At 47.8% G+C, this 20,654-nt stretch overlaps 1 protein-coding gene across 1 annotated transcript in view; it reads right to left on the bottom strand.

Annotated features, from left to right (window-relative positions):
- LOC147685082 (SCO-spondin-like) overlaps positions 1-20,654 on the bottom strand; it is a 1,395,910-nt gene that overhangs the window by 699,997 nt on the left and 675,259 nt on the right. The window contains exons 44-48 of the mRNA XM_086939757.1: positions 13,288-13,458; positions 10,755-12,169; positions 10,221-10,547; positions 9,474-9,785; positions 2,501-2,573 (exon numbers count right to left, since the gene is read on the bottom strand). Coding sequence (XP_086795883.1) covers positions 2,501-2,573; positions 9,474-9,785; positions 10,221-10,547; positions 10,755-12,169; positions 13,288-13,458 — 2,298 coding nt within the window. The remainder of the gene's footprint in view (positions 1-2,500; positions 2,574-9,473; positions 9,786-10,220; positions 10,548-10,754; positions 12,170-13,287; positions 13,459-20,654) is intronic.

Genomic DNA, 20,654 nt, shown 5'->3' with positions numbered 1-20,654 from the left:
AGCACCTGCTCCCACGAAGAAACTCTTCCAGAATCACCGACGACCAGCTAACCTCATCACTCGGCAACTCCGACCCAACCATCATGGCAAACGACAACTCCAACACAGAAGCCCAAACCCTGCACAGATGTATCTCCAACAGCGCCAACACCATAGCCCCCCTCAAGAAAAACAACATCTCCCACTCCAAGAAAGCTAGATGGTTTACCACCGAACTTTGAGAGTCCAGACGCACTTGCTGCCACCTCGAAAAGGCCTGGAGGAACACCAAATCCACTGAAGCCCACAACAACTTCAGAGCTGCCACCAATGCCAACCACCAACTCATCAGAAAAACGAGCACAAAAAATCGATTGAATACAGAATCTCCACTCATGCACACAACAGCAAAGAAATTTTCAATATCCTCAAGGAGTTTGCCCAACCCACCAGCGAGTCCACCGGCATCCCTCCCTCACAAGACCTTTGCAACAAACTCAGCACCTTTTTCCACCACAAAATCAAGAGCATCTACGAAAACTTTGACAAAGACAACCAACACACTGAACCCTCACCAACCACCCCGACACCCTGAAGCCAGCGATCTACAGCTGGGAAGCCCTCAGCATCGAAGACACACTGAAGACGATGAAGCCAATCCACTCCGGGGCCCAACAGGACCCCTGCCCCACCACATTTTCAGTAGTGCCGCAGACACCACCGCACCCATGCTCTGCCACATGATCAACTGTTCCCTGGCAACCGCCTCATTCCCCGATGACTGGAAACAAGTCGAGATCAACCCCCTCCCGAAGAAATCCTCGGGGGACCCCACCGACCCCAGAAACTACAGACCCATCTCCCTGCACCCGTTCACAGCGAAAGTCATCAAGAAAGCCATCAACAGCCAACTCGCCCCATTCATCGAAGAGCACAATATCCTCGAATCCTCCTAATCCGGCTTCAGAAAAAACCACAGTATGGAAACCACCCTCCTCGCCCCAACAGATGACATCCTCACCCTACTGGACAAAGGAGAAACAGCAGCCCTCATCCTCCTCGACCTCTCAGCAGCATTCAACACAGTCTCTCACCGCACCCTAATGCGCAGACTCCACGACGTAGGGATCCAAGACAAGGCCCTTGACTGGATCCGCTCCTTCCTCTCTGGCAGAACGCAGTGGGTCAGACCCCCCCATTCCTCTCGTCCCCACACCAACCACCTGTGGAGTCCCCCAGGGATCCTCCCTCAGCCCTCGCTCTTCAATGATACATGGCTCCGCTTGCCCCATCGTCAGAACCTAGGGACTCAACATTTTGTCATATGCAGACAACACCCAACTCATCCTCTCCCTATCCAACGAACCCAACACCGCCAGACACAACTTTCGAGAAGGCATGGAAGCTGTCGCTAAATGGATGAGAAACAGCTTCCGACAACTACTCACCAACAAAACGGAAGTACTCATCATGGGCCCAAACTCTGAAGCTTGGAACAACACCTAGTAGCCCTCGCCCTCGGAAGCCCGCCCACCCCCACAGACCACGCACGCAACCTGAGAATCATCCTGGACTCAGAGCTCAAATGGACCGCCAGATCAACTCTGTCTTGTCCTCCTGCTTCCACACCCCCCGCCCCCTACGTAAGACCTTCAAATGGATCCCCCTCAAATACAGAAAGACCGTCACTCACACCCTGGTCACCAGCAGACTTGACTACGGCAACTCACTCTATGCCGGAATAAACAAAAACCTCACCCGCAAGCTACAGAACATCCAAAACGCCGCCGCAAGACTGGTCCTCAACCTGACAAGACACTGACACATCTCCCAGCACCTTTGCACACTCCACTGAATCCCCATTGAAGCTAGAGTCACCTTCAAGATGCTCACCCATGCTCACAAGGCCCTCCACGACACCAGACCAGCATACCTGAACAGCCGACTCAAATTCCACACACCCCAAGGATCAGCCCAGCTCTCCTGGGCCGCAGTCCCCGCACCAGAAAGACCAGATCGGGAGGCCGCTCCTTCTTCCTCGCAGCCAGAGCCTGGAACGACCTTCCACTCCACCTCAGACAGAGAACATCGCTCCCCCTCTCTGCAAGAAACCTCAAAACCTGGTTATTCGACAGACCCCTCCTCGATGGACTGGAACGTGCAAACCCCCATCGCCTTGAGACCGTTGCGGTGAGTAGTCGCGCTTAACAAACACCTTGATTGATTGATTGTCCCAAAATTAATTAAGGTGGGCCAGGCAAGTCAGGCACATGCAACCCCTCTGTCTAGAATCCTTGCAGTGATCCGTATAAAATTAACCAAAACGGATTGGGTGGATTATATTAGGGGTTTTGATATTTGCCTTCAAGAAACATGGCACCAGGCTGCATTGTGCTCGACGGTTATTGTTCCTTTAACGTTAATGCAACAACTTCACTGGTTGAGAGGGCGAAAGGAGGGATTGTGACTATATTTCGTGTTAAATATAGGCACATACAAACTCATGTTGTAAAGACCTCACCTTGGTACCAGCTAGTCCTCATTTCCAACCTTATTCGGGTTAAGCTACTGCTAGTAAACTGGTACTGTAATATCTTTTGCAAAAACAAACAAAAGAGAGAGAAAGGGTGTTCTACATGAGTGTAGGGCGGGAACTCCTGGTCCCCTTCCGAGTATTTTAAACAACAAATGGAGGAGTTCCCCCTAGGTATAATAGAGAAAGACTCTGTAACCAAAACTTAAAGATCAATAATGCACAATATGCCCAACCTTTTTACAGGACATAGCATGTCCTTTTAGAAGACCCCTCACTCACCAACCTAGTTGGTGACATGCTTTATCATTGGGGTCCCACCCCGCAGGCCGAGTGCCAGCAGGGTGTGCTTCGACACCTGACTACAGTGGAGCGGGTATTTTTTCTTTTTTATATGTGCAGTGATACTAAAATGTGATTAGTGATTTAAAAAGGGGCCAATACTACTCACTCCTTTATTCCTGAGTGATTGGACACCCTAAAGGAAAAACTGTGACTCCTATGTCTAATTAGGTAGACTCCGGTGTTCAAGACGTGTAGTGTTTTAAAATAGCAACGTGTGCTATGTGATTAAAATACAGGTCTACATGTTTCAACCATCTTGCAATTGTGGGTTTTCGTCAGGACCAATGTAGATGACCTGAGTGGTGCGCACACGCTAAGGTGCGCCCTGCCCTCGATCATGAAAAACGGAACCACAAACTTGTGGCCCTTTACAAAATTGTGATGTCTTCTCCCCGTTCTGGAAGAAAAACCTGTGAAAAAAAGAATTGAGGAAAAAAGGGGTTGGGATCACATAGACAATAGACAAACATTTTTTGTACATAAAACATATAAAATGTGCTCCTAATGGCAGTGGCCGTGAAGCTGTGTCTCTATCACAGGTGCCGGTCGCCACAATGGGAGCGTAACAAAACCTGGTGGCGTTTTTATAGGGAGACGTGCCAGTGCTGCTCTAATTCAACTGTACGCCTGTAATTGGCCCCCTACGGGTTTGTTAACCCCTCATCTGGCGTTCAAATGGAGGGTTTTCTGATAGGGTGGGAGATCGCCTCAGCGGGTATTCGTAAGTGCAGTGGTAGCAAAGAATGGCCGTGATAACAATTGCGTTACAAGAAGCCTTTACCAGAGAGAATCTTTTCAAGTCTCGTTTCGGAAAGCGAGAACCATCAAGGACTGTGTGGTCATCACCAGAACAGTCAGAAGAACCGTGGAAAGCGAATCAGTGCTGAACGCATGGGGACTACCTAGGGTAACTGGCCATTACAGATGTGGCAACTGCAGTGTCTGTCCACTAACGACAAATACCAAAACACTTCAGCTGGAACCAGGGAAGGCCTGGACCATCCGAGGACACACAAACTGTAATAGCGAGAACGTGGTATACAGGATAACTTGCCCCTGTAATTACCATTGCATAGGTATGACCAGTAGGAAAACCAAACAACGAATCGGCGAGCACAGGAGCACCATCAGGTGCAAAAAGGCTATGACAAAATTGACTGAACATTATCTGTCGGCCGGGCATACCCCAGACGACTTACAATGAACCGTCATTGAACAAATCAGCCCTGGGAACAACATGAGCCAACGCCTGTTCGAAAAAGAACAGAGATGGGTTTACAGGCTGTCCACCCACAAGACCGGTTTAAATGAAAACATTCCCTGGAATTCGGTCATGGGCTAGAGGTTGTGTTATAATCCCTGACCTTTGATCACCTCGCTGCATAAATGCGGGGACGATGCATTAATTCATGATCATCATGATACCTCCCCCTAACAGATATACCACAGGTATTATGTTTGGCTGCACTTTCCTTAACCTAGACCTTACTTTCACCCTAGTGTTCTGGGACAATACATCCATACCTGCAGTGAAGGAGCACCAAGTTGGCTCTTCGCCTAGTTTCTTATACCAAATAAATTCTGTTTTTCTCCCTTCTTCACCCATTAATATACATGTGTTATCAGTGTGCAAGAAATCCCTCGCCTTTTACATCCTGCATCTCGCTCTCGAACTGGAATGGAGCAATCTGGAAAATACGAGCTTGGCACTACAATTCTGAAAGCTTTATTGGAACGCGCACTCACTGGGCCCTGGCACCATGGCAACCGGTAAACGTGTTTCCCAAACGCTATGCTCACTTTCTATTGGCCCAGGCATCCACGTGACCCGGGTCACGCCTAACCACGCCCACTCCGGGAAGCGAAGAGCTTCAGTATATCTCCGGCGTTGGAAAGGGCTGCTGGTTACATCCACGGGGCGTACCGCAATATGAACCAAGTAGGTTACCTGATTGATGAGCAGAAGCCACAAGTAAGTCCCACAATACTTGATCGTCTCGGAGCTTTGCAGTGGCATTTGCAACTACGCTCCGGCACTCATTCCGTGTTCGCATATCTCATTTTTTACCTACCAGGTTACGTGAGCACAAAGCTCTTGGAACCCTGACGCCCATGAAGCGGTCAATTGCCGCTTTCTGAGTAAGCTGATAGCATTACAAGTTTTACATGTACCTATATCAATCAATCAATCATGGGCATTTGTAAAGCGCGCTACTCACCCGGAAGGGTCTCAAGGAGCTGGGGGGGGGAGGGGTCCGCTACTGCTCGAAGAGCCAGGTCTTGAGGAGCTTCCTGAAGGAGAGATGATCCTGGGTCAGCCGGAGGTGGATCGGGAGGGAGTTCCATGTCTTGGCTGCCAGGTAGGAGAAGGATCTTCCCCCGGTGGTGGCTTTGCGGATGCGTGGTACGGCGGCGAGGGTAAGGCTGGTCGATCGCAGCTGGCGGGTGGGTGCGTAGAAGGTCAGGTGGTTGTTGAGGTACTTGGGGCCCAGGTTGTGGAGGGCCTTGTGTGCGTGGGTGAGGAGCCTGAACGTGATCCTCTTGCTGACAGGGAGCCAGTGCAGGTCTCTCAGGTGGCCGTAGATGTGGCTGTGTCGGGGGACGTCCAGGACGCGTCGTGCGGAGGCGTTCTGGATGCGCTGGAGTCTTTTCTGAAGTTTGGCTGTGGTTCCGGCGTAGAGGGTGTTTCCTTAGTCCAGTCGGCAGGTGACGAGTGCCTGGGTGACCGTCTTCCTGGTTTCGGTGGTGATCCATCAGAAGATCTTACAGAGCATGCGCAGGGTGTTGAAGCATGATGACGTGACGGCGTTGACTTGTGTGGTCATCGAGAGGGAGGAGTCCAGGATGAAGCCCAGGTTGCGTGCATGGTCCGTTGGTTTGGGGGTGGTGCCCAGGGCAGGGGGCCACCAGGAGTCGTCCCAGGCGGAGGGCGATTATCCCAGGATGAGGACTTCCGTTTTGTCTGAGTTCAGTTTCAGGCGGCTGTTCTTCATCCATTCGGCAACGTCTTTAATCCCTTCGTGTAGGCTGGTTCTAGCGGTGGCGGGGTCGTTGGTGAGGGAGAGAATTAACTAGGTCTAAAACTGCTACATTTGACAATATCAATGAGAAATCCGACCTTCAGGATTCTCTTAGTACTTTGAGTATTTGTTTTGTGTGCACACGTGTGTATTTTTTTCGAAATTACGGTTTTAATGTTTGAAATTTAACTCCTACAAATTGCTTGGGGGTCCCCGGCTTCCAGTGGTAACTCAATGGGGGTCCTCAGGAGTCAAAAGTTTGGGAACCACTGGTTTAGAGGCTTTTTTAATAGAGAAGGAATTTGACTTTCCTAAAATCGGAGGCAACCCGATCCCATTGTTATCTTATGCGGACAATACTGTTTTAATGGCCCTGACAGCCAATAGCCTCCAAAAGTCACTTAATGCTTTTACTGATTTTATGGCAGCATTGGACATAAAAGTAAATTTTATTAAATCTTATGTCATGGTGTGTGGCCCTAAAGGTACGAAAACAAGTAAATTTGAGGTTAGGGGCAAGAACATTGACAAGTTGAAAAAGGTCACATATTTAGGGAAGATTTTAATGACACTATGAACTGGGACCACCTTATTACAGCTAGGGTACAACATACTAGTCGGGTTGTGGAGGGATTATTTAGCTTTGCCCGCAAGCTAGGCCATAACCAAGTGATGGAACAGGTTACCTCTACAAAGCTAAATGTTTCCCTGTGCCATCCTATGGGGTGGGAGTCTGGGGCTACCATAATGTCCGACAATTGCAGGTCCTGGAGAATATATTTATAAAGAGATTATTGATAGCTCCAAATAGTGCCCCTACACCTTTTTGCCACCAGGACCTAGGGTTGGCCAATCTTGCAGATCGAATTGATATCACTTCATTGATCCTAGGGGCCAAGATTTTGTCATCTGAGGACCTAATGTTCTCAAAAGACGTTATCAAGGATTGTATCAACTTAGATAGTGCTTAGTCCATCCCCTCGGTCCGTTTTGTGAAAATTATATGATCTAGGCTTAGTGCACTATTATGACAATCCTGCAAGTATTGATATAAATGTGAAAGATGTTATAAAAGAGGCATTTTATGCTAGCATACACCTGCACCATGCACAAATGGCAGTGTCAGGTCTCCCATGTTCATTCCCCGGAGAACAGAAATTTTATTCAACTTTTACCACTAACGTCCAAGCATGATTTTACCTGACAAGGTTTCAATTAAGCACATTGCACTTTCTAGTGGCATTGCCTACAAAATCAGGTTGTGTTCACAGTTAACCACCTTGTCCGTGTGATAAGTTGGCAGACCAGAGCACGTTGCATTTTATTTTGTTCTGTCCCCTTTATAAAGATCCAAGGGGGACATTTTTAATCCCACTACTGAGGGAAATACAGCCATGCACCTATATTGGCGGTTTTAATTTCTTAGATTCTTTGTCTACTCTAACCAACTGCATTGCAGTTTAGAATTTCATTAGAGTTGCAATGTCTATGAAAAAATGCCATGAGCTATCATAACTGAATAAAACCTGTTTAACCCTTTTGTAAAAATTGATTATATGAATGAAATTGTATGGGTGATTCTAGAGATGGGCGTTTGGGGTATTCGATGTTAGGGTCCATAATTGCTCTTAACAATGCCTGAACGTTATTTATTGTTTGCTTCTATGCTTGTTTTTATCCATTGTCCTTTGTAGCTACGATATGTAAATTTTATTTTTGCAAGTATTTGAGTGAAACTTTTATGGTGCTCGTATCTGAATAAAGTTATTTTGACTTGACTTGAAAGGGGACAAAGTGTTTGAAGCCACTGTTCCAGCTTTCATTGAAGTGGCACACTGACCTCCCATTTAAAGGGCACAGTGATCCTGGTGCAGACGGGTGCAGTGAGTGACTCCACCCACCAGATGGGAATGCATGAGACCCCTGTACACCAGTAACAAGGAACATCCTCTGCGGCACACTGGCAGTTGTAATGTTATCAAACACCCGGCAATGATGACGCTGCAATCTGGTAGTGTTTAACCGTCTTTATTTAAACACGTCTACCCTTGAAGAGCGCCGCGCCTCAACTGCCCATTAACAGTTTTGCGCGCCAAGCATTTACGCAGCCTGCGTAACCTTGCGCGGGCGCGGCACGTCACGTGGCCCACGTGACGTGCATACACTAGAGCGCGCTACTACATATCTCCCCTTTTTTCCCAACATGGAGACAGTTCCTCATTGTCCACAGTTCAGTTCATAGTCTCTGTATTTAGCAGGTTTAACCACCACCCTGCCACTACGTGTCTGTCTTACCGGGGTGTTGAGGTTCTCACATACGTTACTTCCTTCTGACTCCTGCGCAGCCGCGCCTGCTCCTCCATCTCTCCGACTTCCTCGGGCCATCCATTCCTGCTCGTGTTCCCTTATCTCTAGTTCTTGTGCGTCTCCTTCATTCTCATCGAGCGCTCCTTCCGGAGCCTCCTGCTCTCCGACTCCTTTTCTTCCTCATCCAGATCTGTGGTTCTCTGATTCCAGTTCAAGATTTTGTTACACCTCGCCATGCGGTCTTGCGACCAGACGTTGCCGTCGCTCAATAGGGCCGCCCTGCCCCGTACCTCTTTCACCTGCATGGGCTTGCTGTATTTGCTCTCTCCCTTCCTCTGCGCATTTGCCAACTTCACTCGCACCCACTCTCCTTCCTCTAGTCCAGTGTCCCTTACATTCCTTCTGCGGTCATAATGCCTGGTGTAGGTAGCTTGGGCTTTCTCGAGGTTGGCTCATACTACAGCGGGCGACCATTCACTGGTGACTGTTTTCTCCTTCCATACTCGATTGTCCTGCGTGAACGGTTCTCTGCCTCTGAGTATTTGGAACGGGCTGTACCCTGTGCTGGTGGGCGTTATTCTGTAAGCCCAGATCATATGCCAAATTTCTGCTTCCAAGTCCTTGTCATCGGCTATGGCAGCTTGGATTGACCCCATTACCACCCTGTTGAACCGTTCCACTAAGCCGTTTCCGGCTGGGTGATATATAGCTGTGTGCTTGGCTCCTATGCCATTCCTATTCATGAACCTGTTCCACTTCTCCGATTTAAACTGGGGCCCGTTGTCGCTAAGCACAGTCTTGGGGATGCCTTCCCTCACGAACGTGTCTGCTAGGAACTTGATAATTGCGTCTGTGTCCATAGTCTCTCTTATCATTATCTCCGGCCATTTCGAGTACCTGTCCACCATGACACACACATACTTTTGCACTCCTTGTATGTCCAGAACAGGGCCCAGGATATCTACACTCAGTTCTTCCCAAGGGTTCTTTGGTAGATCGAACTTGCCCAGCTCAGATCGGAGGAGTTTCAGGGTCTTATCCGCTCCTTGACACCTGGTGCAGTTCCTGACATGTCTTTCTGCCTTCAAGTCCATTCCCGGCCACCAGTAGTCTTGCCTGGCTCTCAGCCTCAATTTTCAGATCCCAAGGTGCCCCTCATGGAGTGTGTCTAGTAGGCGATCAATGAGGTTGACGGGTGGTATTACTCTCTCACCCCTGTGTACAAACACTCCCCTGTCGCCTATCGATAGTTCTTCTCTGACTCCGTAGTAGGGTCTGAGTTCCCTTACCAGTGCTTTCTTCTCGGGCCACCCTTGCGTCACGAACTTCTTCACCTCCTTTAACACTGCATCCTCGTGATATGCCTGTTCCCATTCTGTGAGGCTGATGGAGACCTCCTGGTCCTCTGTGAGTGCCACCCACTCCTCTGTTCCTGCCATGTTCTCACCACTGGATTCCATCGCAGCAGCTCTGCTTAGGTAGTCCGCCACACAATTCCTGTTCACTGGTACATGCTCCACGTCATACCGGAACTCTAGTAGCTTCAACAACATCTTAGAGATTCTTGGTGTGGCTTCTGCGTGCCCAATTGACGTCAGCACCTTTAGCAGGGGTTTGTGGTCCGTTCTCAATAGGAACCGTGTGCCCCACAGAAATTGTCTGAACCTCGCAGTGGCCCACACCACTGCCAGCATCTCCTTCTCGATTACACTGTACCTTTTCTCTGTATCCGACAGCGTGCGCGAGGCAAAACTTATTGTTTCCATCTGTCCTTGCCCTCTATCCTGCATCAGGACTGCTCCTAGGCCCTTGTCACTGGCATCTGTGGTCAAGACCGTTCTGCCTTGGGGGTCATATCCCTGGAGGGGAATGGCTTCTGTGATCGCTTTCTTGACATCATCGAACTAACCATGTGTTTCTGCCGACCATCGGAACTCGGTGTTTTCCTTCGTGAGTTGCCTCATATGGTGGGTCCTGGAGGCGAAATGTTGCACGAATTTCCCATAGTACTCGGCCATGCCAAGAAATGATCTTACTTCCTCTTTGCTGACTGGAGGGGGTGCCTCGCGGATGGCCTTGACGTTTTCAGCCTTGGGGGTCCCTCCTTCCACGCCTATTTCATGTCCCAGGTATGTCACTGATGACATTCCAATTCGGCACTTGGACCATTCCGCTGTGAGACCTTTCCCTTCCAGAATCCGTAGCACCTTCCCCAGCTTTGCGTCGTGATCCAGTTTGTCTCGGCCCATTATCAGGATGTCATCCTGAAAGTACTGGACGCCCGTGCTGTTTTTGAAAAGCTGGTGCATCAAATTTTGGAAAACTGCTGCTGCAGACGCCAGCCCGAATGGCATGCGGAGGAACTGGTAACACCCAAACAGGGTGATAAACGACGTGAGGTGGCGGCTCTCCGGGTGCAGGGCAATTTGGAGGTAGGCGGACGTCAAGTCGATGGTGGAGTACCATTTGATGCCCCGGGTGCTGGCCAGCATCTCCTCTATCCTTGGCAGAGGAAATCTTTCTACTACAATGTTCTTGTTTAGCTCCCTGAGGTCCACGCACAGCCGGACCTTCCCGTTGGGCTTCTTAACTACCACCAGTGGCGCCAGCCATTCGGCACATGTGATGGGCTGAATGATCCCTTTCTTCTCCAGTTCTTGGAGCTCCTCTTGCACCGCCTCTCGCACTGCGATGGGGATGTTTCTGGCTCGGTGGGCCACTGGTATTGCCTTGTCCTTCAGGATGATCTTATGTGCAAATTTCTCGAGTTTCCCCACCGTGCCTCCGAATACCTTGGGGAATGTCTTCCTCCATCTGTCTTGGTCAGGCCATGACTCGAGATCAGTTAGTAAGATCTGCTCCACGCCCCCGGGATCCAACTTGATGCCCAGGTCATCCTGGTCCAGCCAGCCCAGCACGGATGGTCCCTTTTCCGCTATGTAGAGCTTGCAGCAGGCCGATCGGCCCCGGAACTCAAACTCCAGTGGTCGGAATCCCGCCATTGGTATACGGTCCCCGTTGTATGTAACTGGGCGGATATCTAGCCTCTCCAGTTCCGGGCCTAGTCGTGGTACGAACTTCTCCTCCCATACGGCCCTCTGGACGATGGTATACGGCGAACCAGTGTCGGCTATTACACTGATCATGACCCCTCCTATGGTCATTTCCAACACCGGCTTCATAGATCTTTTCCCATCCACATTCATGACTTGTCCATCGGCTCCCAGTACCTGGTCGTATATGCCCAGCACCGTGGCTACTTCCTCCTCCGGTGTGTCCTCTTGTGTGTCGCTGTCTTGGCTGATGAGTCTCACCGTGTTCTTGGAGGCTTTCTTTCTGCACACCTTCTCGAAGTGTCCGATTATTCCGCAGTACATACATTTGGCGCGAAACGCCGGACATTTCTTGTCATGCGCCTCGTGCGTCCAGTTTCCGCACCTGTAGCATGGTTTCCGGTTGTTGCCCGCGTGCCTTCCTGGAGGTCCGCCATTACTGCTCCACTTGGCGCCACTCTTTTCTGTCGTCTTTTTCGTCGAGTGGTCCTTATTGGTCTCATCCTTATCTATCTTGTTCACCATGGCGTTGGACGCCGTCTCTTTCTTTGTTGCGTCCGCACACCTCCTCGCCAGTTCTGCTCTTTTGAATATGACCATCACATCCTTCAGGGTGGTTTCTCCACTAGCCCACAACTTGTCTTGCACGGAGGTGCACGTGGTGTGCATTATTACTTGGTCCTTTATGAACTCCTCTTCCCAGTTGTTGTACTTGCACGAGGCCGCCAGCCGTTTTAGTGCCGCCACGTACTCCTCTACCGTCTCTCCTGGCCGCTGCTTCCTTTGTTGAAAGTTGAACCTGTCCACGGACACACACACCGCCGGTCTAAAGTGTTCGTTCAGGTCCTCGATTGCGTGAGCGTACACGTCATCGTCCGTGCTGTTCCTTTGCTTCGGCACCAGGCTTTTATACACTCTCAACCCTTCCGGGCCTAGATTCAACAGCGGGATGCGTTTTTTCCTTGATGGTTTGAACGTTTCTTCGCTCTCGTCCTCCAGCACGCCAATGAAGTTGTCAATGTACTCTCTCCAATCCTCCCACTTCATCAGTGGCTCTCCTGGCCTGGGCAGGAATTGCACCGGCGCTGTCGCATATCCTGTTTGCATGCTCATCCTTTCGCTCTTGATCATGGGCTGGTGGCTCGTTTGGCCCTTGGGGCTTCCTGGCGCACTATCTCTTTCTGCCCTGTATGCGTGGTTCTGGGGACCACCTGTGTCAGCCCCTTCGCTCTTTATCAAGGTATCCAGCTCGTTCGTTAACTAGTGGACACTACCTTGTGGCTCACTGCTCCGCGTGCCTTCCTCGACTTCTCGCCGTTCCGACCTCTGGGGGAGCTTTGGTTGTCCGGCCCTGCCGCGCTCTTCAGGGTGATTGCTCGGTTGTCGTCGATTCACTGCAGGGTAAGGATAGTCATCCCACCCTCGTCGCCATTGTAATGTTATCAAACACCCGGCAATGATGACGCTGCAATCTGGTAGTGTTTAACCGTCTTTATTTAAACACGTCTATCCTTGAAGAGCGCCGCGCCTCAACTGCCCATTAACGGTTCTGCGCGCCAAGCATTTACGCAGCCTGCGTAACCTTGCGCGGGCGTGGCACGTCACGTGGCCCACGTGACGTGCATACACTAGAGCGCGCTACTACAGCAGTGTGCTATCTTAGTGTGTCACACAGTCAGTGGACCTCCTTACACCTCCGTTGTCTCTGAAGCTGCCTCTAATACATCGCAGCACAGATGCAAAGAATTGCCATATCTGAATGGAGACACTTTCCATATTAAAGAAGAAACACCCCTTGTGATCACCTGTACAAACAAATGTGCCAGTGCGAGCTCGAATATAGAACAAGCAGCACAAGTATCCGCAGACCCTTCTATATTATCAAAGTTCAGGGAGCAAGCACATATGCCCATTCACGTATGGGGACACCTTTTGTAGTCTTTCCCCTTGTATATCCGAAACTGGAAGGGTGAACATTAAGCATCATCTTTGAAAACAACCAACTTGATAAGGAAAAAAAGCTTGACAAATGGAGCCAAGACTCAGTTACCTTGGCAGGGGTGTGTATTACAGTCTCGTGTCTGGATCTGTGGACCTTTGCAGTCTGCTCCACCATGAGATGGGTTGGGCTGGGAACAGGATCGGTTCCGAATCTGAGTCCCCGAATCACAGGATGCTGAGCAGTCAGACCAAGAAGACCAGGCAGTCCAGCCTCCTCCCACTTAGGATCAGAGAAAGAAAGAAATGTGAACAGTGAGATCAGTGTGTTACTTAAGGCGGCCAAGAAAAATACATTGACACTAAAGTACTATGTAACAAAGAGAAATACAATTTTCTTAACAATAGGAGCATCTATTTCAGAAGATATGTGACCCTCTTTCATTTTTTTATCTCAACTACATGTGCACTTGTCCATATAGACATTACTAGATCTCCAGAGAGGCTTGTGGTTTCAAAAGTCGTTTTTATTGCTCAGGTGACTCTTAATTGCGAAATTTTGATAAAGGATAGAAATGTGATACTTTTTCGAAGGCATCTTTTTTCAAGGGCGTTAACAGAGCTGTTGCTCACTAATGAGGATCTAAGCATGTGAATGTTAATGTCTCAATTAATTATCAGTCCTCTCAACATTATGATTTATTTTTCCAACTTCAGCACTTACTTTATGAGGTGTTGCCAGCCCACCAGACAGGCTCCTCACTGAAGAAATTATTCTGACTTCCACACAACTCTAGATAGGATTGCTTGGACTTCAGATTCTACTGTCAGGGCTATCAACATCATATCACCCAACCTTAACATAGGTCTGGGTATGAGGGATGTTGGTATGTCTTCATACAAGAAGACTAAGGTGAAGCAGGGTGAATACTTTTATTAAAATGAGAAGTTACCTCTTTGTGCTTCATCCCCCTGCTTACTTTACAGAAATGTATTCAAGTGTTTAGGAACTGTTTGATCCCACAACAAGGACAAACAAATGAACTTCAGGAGATATGCAACAAAGAAATCAAAAATTAGCAAATAACTCGAATATGTGTTTGAACCCTGACACAACATTCTCCTCTACCTTGTGTCCCCCACTACCAACATGGAATAGGAGAAGACAAAGCTCATGTCAAAACTGTGATACATCTACAATGAAAACACCCAGGGCCTCTACTCAGGAAGAAAACAAAACCCATGTTGAACAACAAGGAATACTTAAAGGATCTCCTGTACAGATGAGGAATATGCCTTAGCAATCATATACTTAATCCAAGGTAAACTTGAAACATTGAGCACCCTTCCAGTAGAGAGCCTGATATTGCTACATAGGCCAGTCATCTATCTAAACTACTCTGTTCTTTATGGATAACAACATACAATGCTAGAAATATCCAGAGAACAAATAAACACCTCAGGTAAAAGAAGATTTGAGCAGAAGCAGCGGCCAGGGTGACTGACGCTAGAATCTGGGGATCACAGTCCGATCCCCGGCTCCGGCGGCAGGTTAGCCCTGCACCATGTGACTCTGGGCAATAGCTTGCTTAATCTTCCCGACGGCCCCCAGTGCCTAGAGACCCTTACGGGTGATGGTTCACGCTTTACAAATGTGGATTATTATTATTATTATTATTATATTATCCGCAGTTGATTTTCGTGGGTTCAGAGAGGAAGGGTGGTAGTCTGACCCTTTGGGTTCTGCCGGTGGGGAATGATTAGATGCATTCGAGTGCGATTCCTTGTATGCTGGCATCATGTAGTCTGGCGGTGAGTGTGCAGTGGGAGATGGTGCCAAATGAGGCTGACAGGTCGAGTAGAATCAGGCCTGTGGTGTGGCCTTGGTTGAGAAGGGTGTGAATGTCATATGTGGCGGTGACTACGGGGGTCTCGGTGCTGTGGTTGCTGCGGAATCCGGATTGAGAAGGGTCGAGGATGGTATTGTCTCCAATGAACCTTGGTAGTTCTGTGTTGACGGTCTTCTCAATGACTTTCGCTGTGAAGGGGAGGAGTGAGTGGGACGGTAGTTCTTGAGATCCGTCAGATCTGCTGAGGGCTTCTTGAGCAGGAGCCTGACTTCTGCGTGTTTCTAGTCGTCGGGGAAAGGGCCGTCTCAAAGGTGGTGGTGATGATCCGTCGTAATTTTGGTGCAATGGCGGAGGCAGCTCTGTGATAGATGTGTGGTGGGCAGGGGTCTGTGGGGGTCCCCCAGTGGATGCCTTTCATGGTGTAGGCAGTTTCTTTGGTCGTGGTTGGTGTCCAGGAGGAGGTGGTGGGTTGGCTGCCGCTGCCAGGGGAGGGATGGTTGTGGAGTCAGATGTGTGGTCGCTGAAGTTGTCGTAGAGTTTTTTTTTCTTCAGGTGGAAGTAGGGCCTGAGCTTGTCACAGAGGTCCTGAGACATGGTGATGTCCATGGTTTCGCTGGGGGGTTTGGTGAATTCTTGGATGATGCTGAAGAGTTCCTTGGAGTTGCTGGAGTTGACGAGGATTTTGTTGTGGATGAAGATCCTTTTGGTGGTTCTAATGCGTTGGTGGTATTCCGTCATGGCATTCTTGTAGGTGGTGTAGGTTTCGGGTGTCTTGCTATTTCTTTGAGGAGGATGCATCTTAGAGCATCGGAGGTGCTGGTGGCCGGGGAAGTGGTGAAGGTCTGGCGGCAGTGGCGGCAGGAGAACTGGCAATGGGTCGTGTTCGACTTGGACTGTTGGCAGTTGTTCTTTTTCCGGGGTTGAGTGCGTAGAGGGCGTCTGAGTCATAACGGTGGACGGTTGTGTATCCAGGGTCCCTGGCGCTTGTCGCAGTGGGCTTGTGGACGGGCGCAGATGGGCGCAGATGTGCTTGCCTTTGGCACACCTTCAGCAGGCAAGCATCGTGACCGCACAGCTGCCGCTATTAAGGAGGGGAAGGGGGAGGACGTGCAGCTCGGAGGCGGGAACGGGAATCGGCAGGGGGAGGGGCTGCAGGGGCAGTGTGAGGTACAATACCACTAACAGTAGGTAAAATACAATGAGTTACAATGGAAACGAGGGGCCAATTAACAAGGAATAAATACAATGACAAGGAATGAGTACAATGACACAGAGAGACAAAGAGCAACTAGGCAATCATTAAAACAGTGAACGAAGGGCAATCTAGGCAACAATTGGGTTGGGAAGACTACACAATGATTTAAACAGAGAAAACGATTTAAAACAGAGGAGAAACGAAGGGCAACTAGGCAACAATTTGGTCAATGGGGCACTGACCAGGCTGGAAACAGGCAACAGCGAATTGAGTGGATGACAGCGGCCTCAAACACCTACCAAGTGGAGGCAAGGAAAATCGGCAGCGAGGCACACACGGTGAGGCTGCTGGGGAGTGAGCAGGTCTCAGACTGGATGGAAGCATTATTTTTCACCAATGTGAAATGTAGATGCTTTGTTAGGTAAACATTCAAGCCCAAAAATGAAAGACACAGGAGAGTGTCTTTACTGCTGGATGTTTGGCAATCATCCAGTATGATTCCTGGTGAGAAGCCCTCAGCCTAACCCCTTATCAGCCCCCCTACAAGGATACCCTAGACCCACGATTGCTCCTGATTCTACCAACAGGTTAGATCCTTTTAGTCTGTGTACACTAGATTAAAACTATCCAGCAGAAATTGTAAAACCAAGTGGATCACACAATCCCAGGGTAGGAATCGATTCTACTTACACCTAGTCTGGAAGGCGGCCAAACACTGTTTAAAGCACCTTTAGTAAAACAGCAGTAAATGCTCTAATCAACCTAACCCAGTCTTTTCTTCTGAATGTCTAGTACAACAGGAGTAATGCCCTTAGAGACACTGGTAAGAGGACCAGGAAGTTGAGAGGATGGGGAGAAAGAGGGATGATTCACTTGTGGGCTGCTGCTAAGTGCCCTAGCAAAGCATGATGTGCTCAAAGTGATGAAGCACCATAATATCTATGTTTATGGGTAGGCTTCCAGTCCTGAAAGAGATTAAAGATAGAATCTATCTATCAGGCACTGCCATAATCTAAAAAGGTTAATAGGAGACGCCACTGTCTACAACTTATTTTAATTACTTTAATGAGTGAGGGTGAATCAAATCTCCCCTCACTAGTCTATTATAATATTTATGTGGAAACAAAAAAGTCCCATTGGATACCTTTTCAGAAATGCCACTGGATTTCATACTCCACAGAGCCATAAAACTACAATGCTTGGTTAAAATATTATGCAAAACTCCGAAACAAAACAAGAAGCGAACTTTAAACATTTCGGGCCTGATTAAAAGTAAAGGTGCTAATCATCGAACCTGGTAAATAGCGATCAATACCTTGGGATTCATTATGTATCGGGTGCGTTAAATAGAACTTATTATGAGGAATTGGGGAATAACTTGTGGATTTCGGTGTAAAACACTGTCATGGGGGTTGGGCCGTGCATTTACACTGTGTTAAGTTAGCATGAGCTTATTAGAAGTTTAAACGCTATTTTCCTTTCTGCTGCCTTTGCACACGGCACATCTTATTACAAATGTTTAAGCGTCTAGAGGACTGTTTTGCTTCACACAAGAATAATATGTTTTTCTATAATAACAGCTTGGCTTGGTAAGCTTTGTCTGAACAGTGAGTGCCGAGGCCTTCAAGGTTATTTCAACACAGTGGTTGTTGTTCGGTCTGATCAGTGCACGTTCTAGACATAACATATATGCAGTTGTGGCCACCTCTGATTTTGGCGCGTTTAATAATGCACTGCGCAGACATGCTCAAACACACTTTGGAGAACATTTGCATGCAGAGAGCTGGTGTAGAAAATTATGTGATCGATTTCTACTAGGACCAGAAGTATGGGGCCGCCCTTGTAAACCCAAGAGACCTTCTGTAGATATAAAATAACCTAATAGTAAAGGAGTATGAAATCTAGGTGTAATCTAGTCTATTTCCATTTAGCATTTTAACATGCTCTCTCCTTTTGTATTTTATGGAATAGTAACTATGCTGATAATCTTGTTGCTTATAATATGTCTGCTTGTATTAGCTAAGATACTGCGCTTGAGAACACGGCATTATAAAAATAAATATTTCAAACTTGCATGTGTCTTGATTTTCTCCCCGTTTTGGACTAGCATGAGTGTATAACGAAAGAGTGTTCATGTGTTTCAAATTGCCTGAGGTATACTAAGTTCCATGTTCTGGGTTGTCTAATCATTGGGGGTATGGAAGAACCAATGAGACACTGATTGCTGGTCTGGTAGGGGATTTTGGCTACTAAGGTGAGTTTTGGCTAACCCTAATTCACTGAGGTTCCAAGTCTCAATGCACAGTTCTGTGTAGGAGCAGAATCCCTGCTACAACACCAAAATCTGCATGGTACATTAAATACTGCACTCATATACCCTGTAAAATTTCGGCAGCATTGCCCAGCTTTAACCTGCTGAAATTTAATGAAGCTTGAGCTATTTAATGCAGACAATAATTGTTAGATGTGTTAAATACTTTTTAACCCAAAATTATGACCTATTTATAAACAGGGATCAGTATATATTAATTTTAAATCAGGCCCTATGTAAAAAATATAAAAAGACAGTTTGTTATTTATCACAAATATAACTCTGCCTAAAATCACAGTAAAGGACCTAAGTTATTAACAATACTTAACTACTCTTGTTGCCAGTGAATCACATTATTCAATAAATCAATTGATAGAGACAAATTCTAAATTAAGGAATAAGGCAGATGCCAAGGGTGGTGGTTCCTGTCGTACGAGAATGAGAGAATATTTAAGGTAGATGTCTACTCTGATATTGTGTAGTAGACCTCAGTGTAACAAATCCCAATGGCAGGGCCCCAAAGTAAAGGAAAAGCTAAGGGCCAGCTGGCTCTTTCCCCTAGATGATCAGATTCCTGCTGACCCCAAATCATGGCCTTTAATAGAAGCACAAGAAGAAATAGATGAGAAAAGTGTGATCCTCATCCTGGTTCTATCTTAGGAGACTCTGAATTAAACAATTTAAGCCATGATGAAGGATCCAGAAAACAGACGGATTTCAAAGTAAATGCAGAAATGACCTGAACCACAGCTCTCTCACTTGAACCTTTCTGATAAAGAAAGATCTCAACAGTACATTTTACATAACACACACGGCTTATCTTTGCCCAGACAAAATAAACAGGTATTATTCTCCCACTGAGGCCGTTTGCCCCCACTGTGCCCTACCAAACGCACATTTTCTCCACATGCTCTAACCTGCCTGTCACTCAGGAACTATTGGGTAGGCTTGACATCACACTTATTGAATTGTACAGGGTAAACCACACTGCACACATGGGAGGTGTGCCTCTTGGGACTGAGGCGCAGGGACAAAAAGCACAGAGCTACCACTCACTTTATTGACCTGGGGTTCCTCTTACCCAAGTGCTTGATAACTTGCAGGTGGAAGTCACATACCCCCCCACTGTTAATGTCTGGGGTGTTCCTTGCAGGCCGGGGCTCAAACTGAGGGTGCTACTCTGCACCTGGAAGACACATGTGGACTTCATAATTACCTCCTTGCAACCTGTTGGGAAACTACATTTGTCGATCTTTTTGTTTTCCTCTCACCCGATAATGACTCGGCTGAAGATGACATGGCTGGCATGCCCACAATCAGCCCTGTGGCTGCCTCCCTCCCAGCAGAGGCATCAGAAAAGCACCCCTGACATATCCAACCTCATCAGATCACTAGAAATTTGCAAGTCATTTCTCTATATTATTATTCCTCCCACAATCTTTTACCCTCTTCCCTTTTTTCTGGCATGCTAATTTTTACTGTGTTAATGATTCTATAGTTTACTGTTTCTGATTATTGGAAGCTCAAATCTTGTGCTACCTTAATTGAGTTTGCATGCTGCTGACACTGCACACGTAGGTGTAATGAGCTCATACTGTATTGCTTGCACACAATTGCTCCTTTATTGTGTAAGTACCCAACCTAAAAAAATCAAAATCAATTAAGCGGATTCAAACAAAGAAATAACAAGCATTAGCATAGCCAATAGGTCTCTCCTTTGGGACCTTTTAAGTGTTTAGATATCCAGCCGAATATCCTTGGTGCAACAACAACAACTGTTGCATAGCTCAACACTTATAAGGCCCCAAAGGCAAGGCCTATTGGCTATGCCAATGCTTGTTATACTGCCTGTCACTCTTGACTGCAGGGTGTCAGGCACTCGAGGGGTAATGGCCTTTTGTCTCGACCTGAAATTTTTTATTGGCTGGGAGAATACGAGCGGTCACTTTTGCCTGGCTCAAAGAAAAGGGGCAAGGGCGCAAAGAATAGAGACAGAGGGGTCGTGTTAAGTGGGTATAACTAATGTGGCCGGCCCTTTCGATATGGACCTACATTGTTCTTAGCCAGCCTCAGGTTCAAGACTGTTGGTTCGACAACGTCACCTATAGATATCCCCCTCCCAC

The sequence above is a fragment of the Lissotriton vulgaris genome, chromosome 10 (assembly GCF_964263255.1).
Source record: "Lissotriton vulgaris chromosome 10, aLisVul1.2, whole genome shotgun sequence".
Classification (NCBI taxonomy): Eukaryota; Metazoa; Chordata; class Amphibia; order Caudata; family Salamandridae; genus Lissotriton; species Lissotriton vulgaris.
The sequence above is the reverse complement of the archived record's forward strand: the minus strand, read 5'-3'. Positions and strand labels throughout refer to the sequence as shown.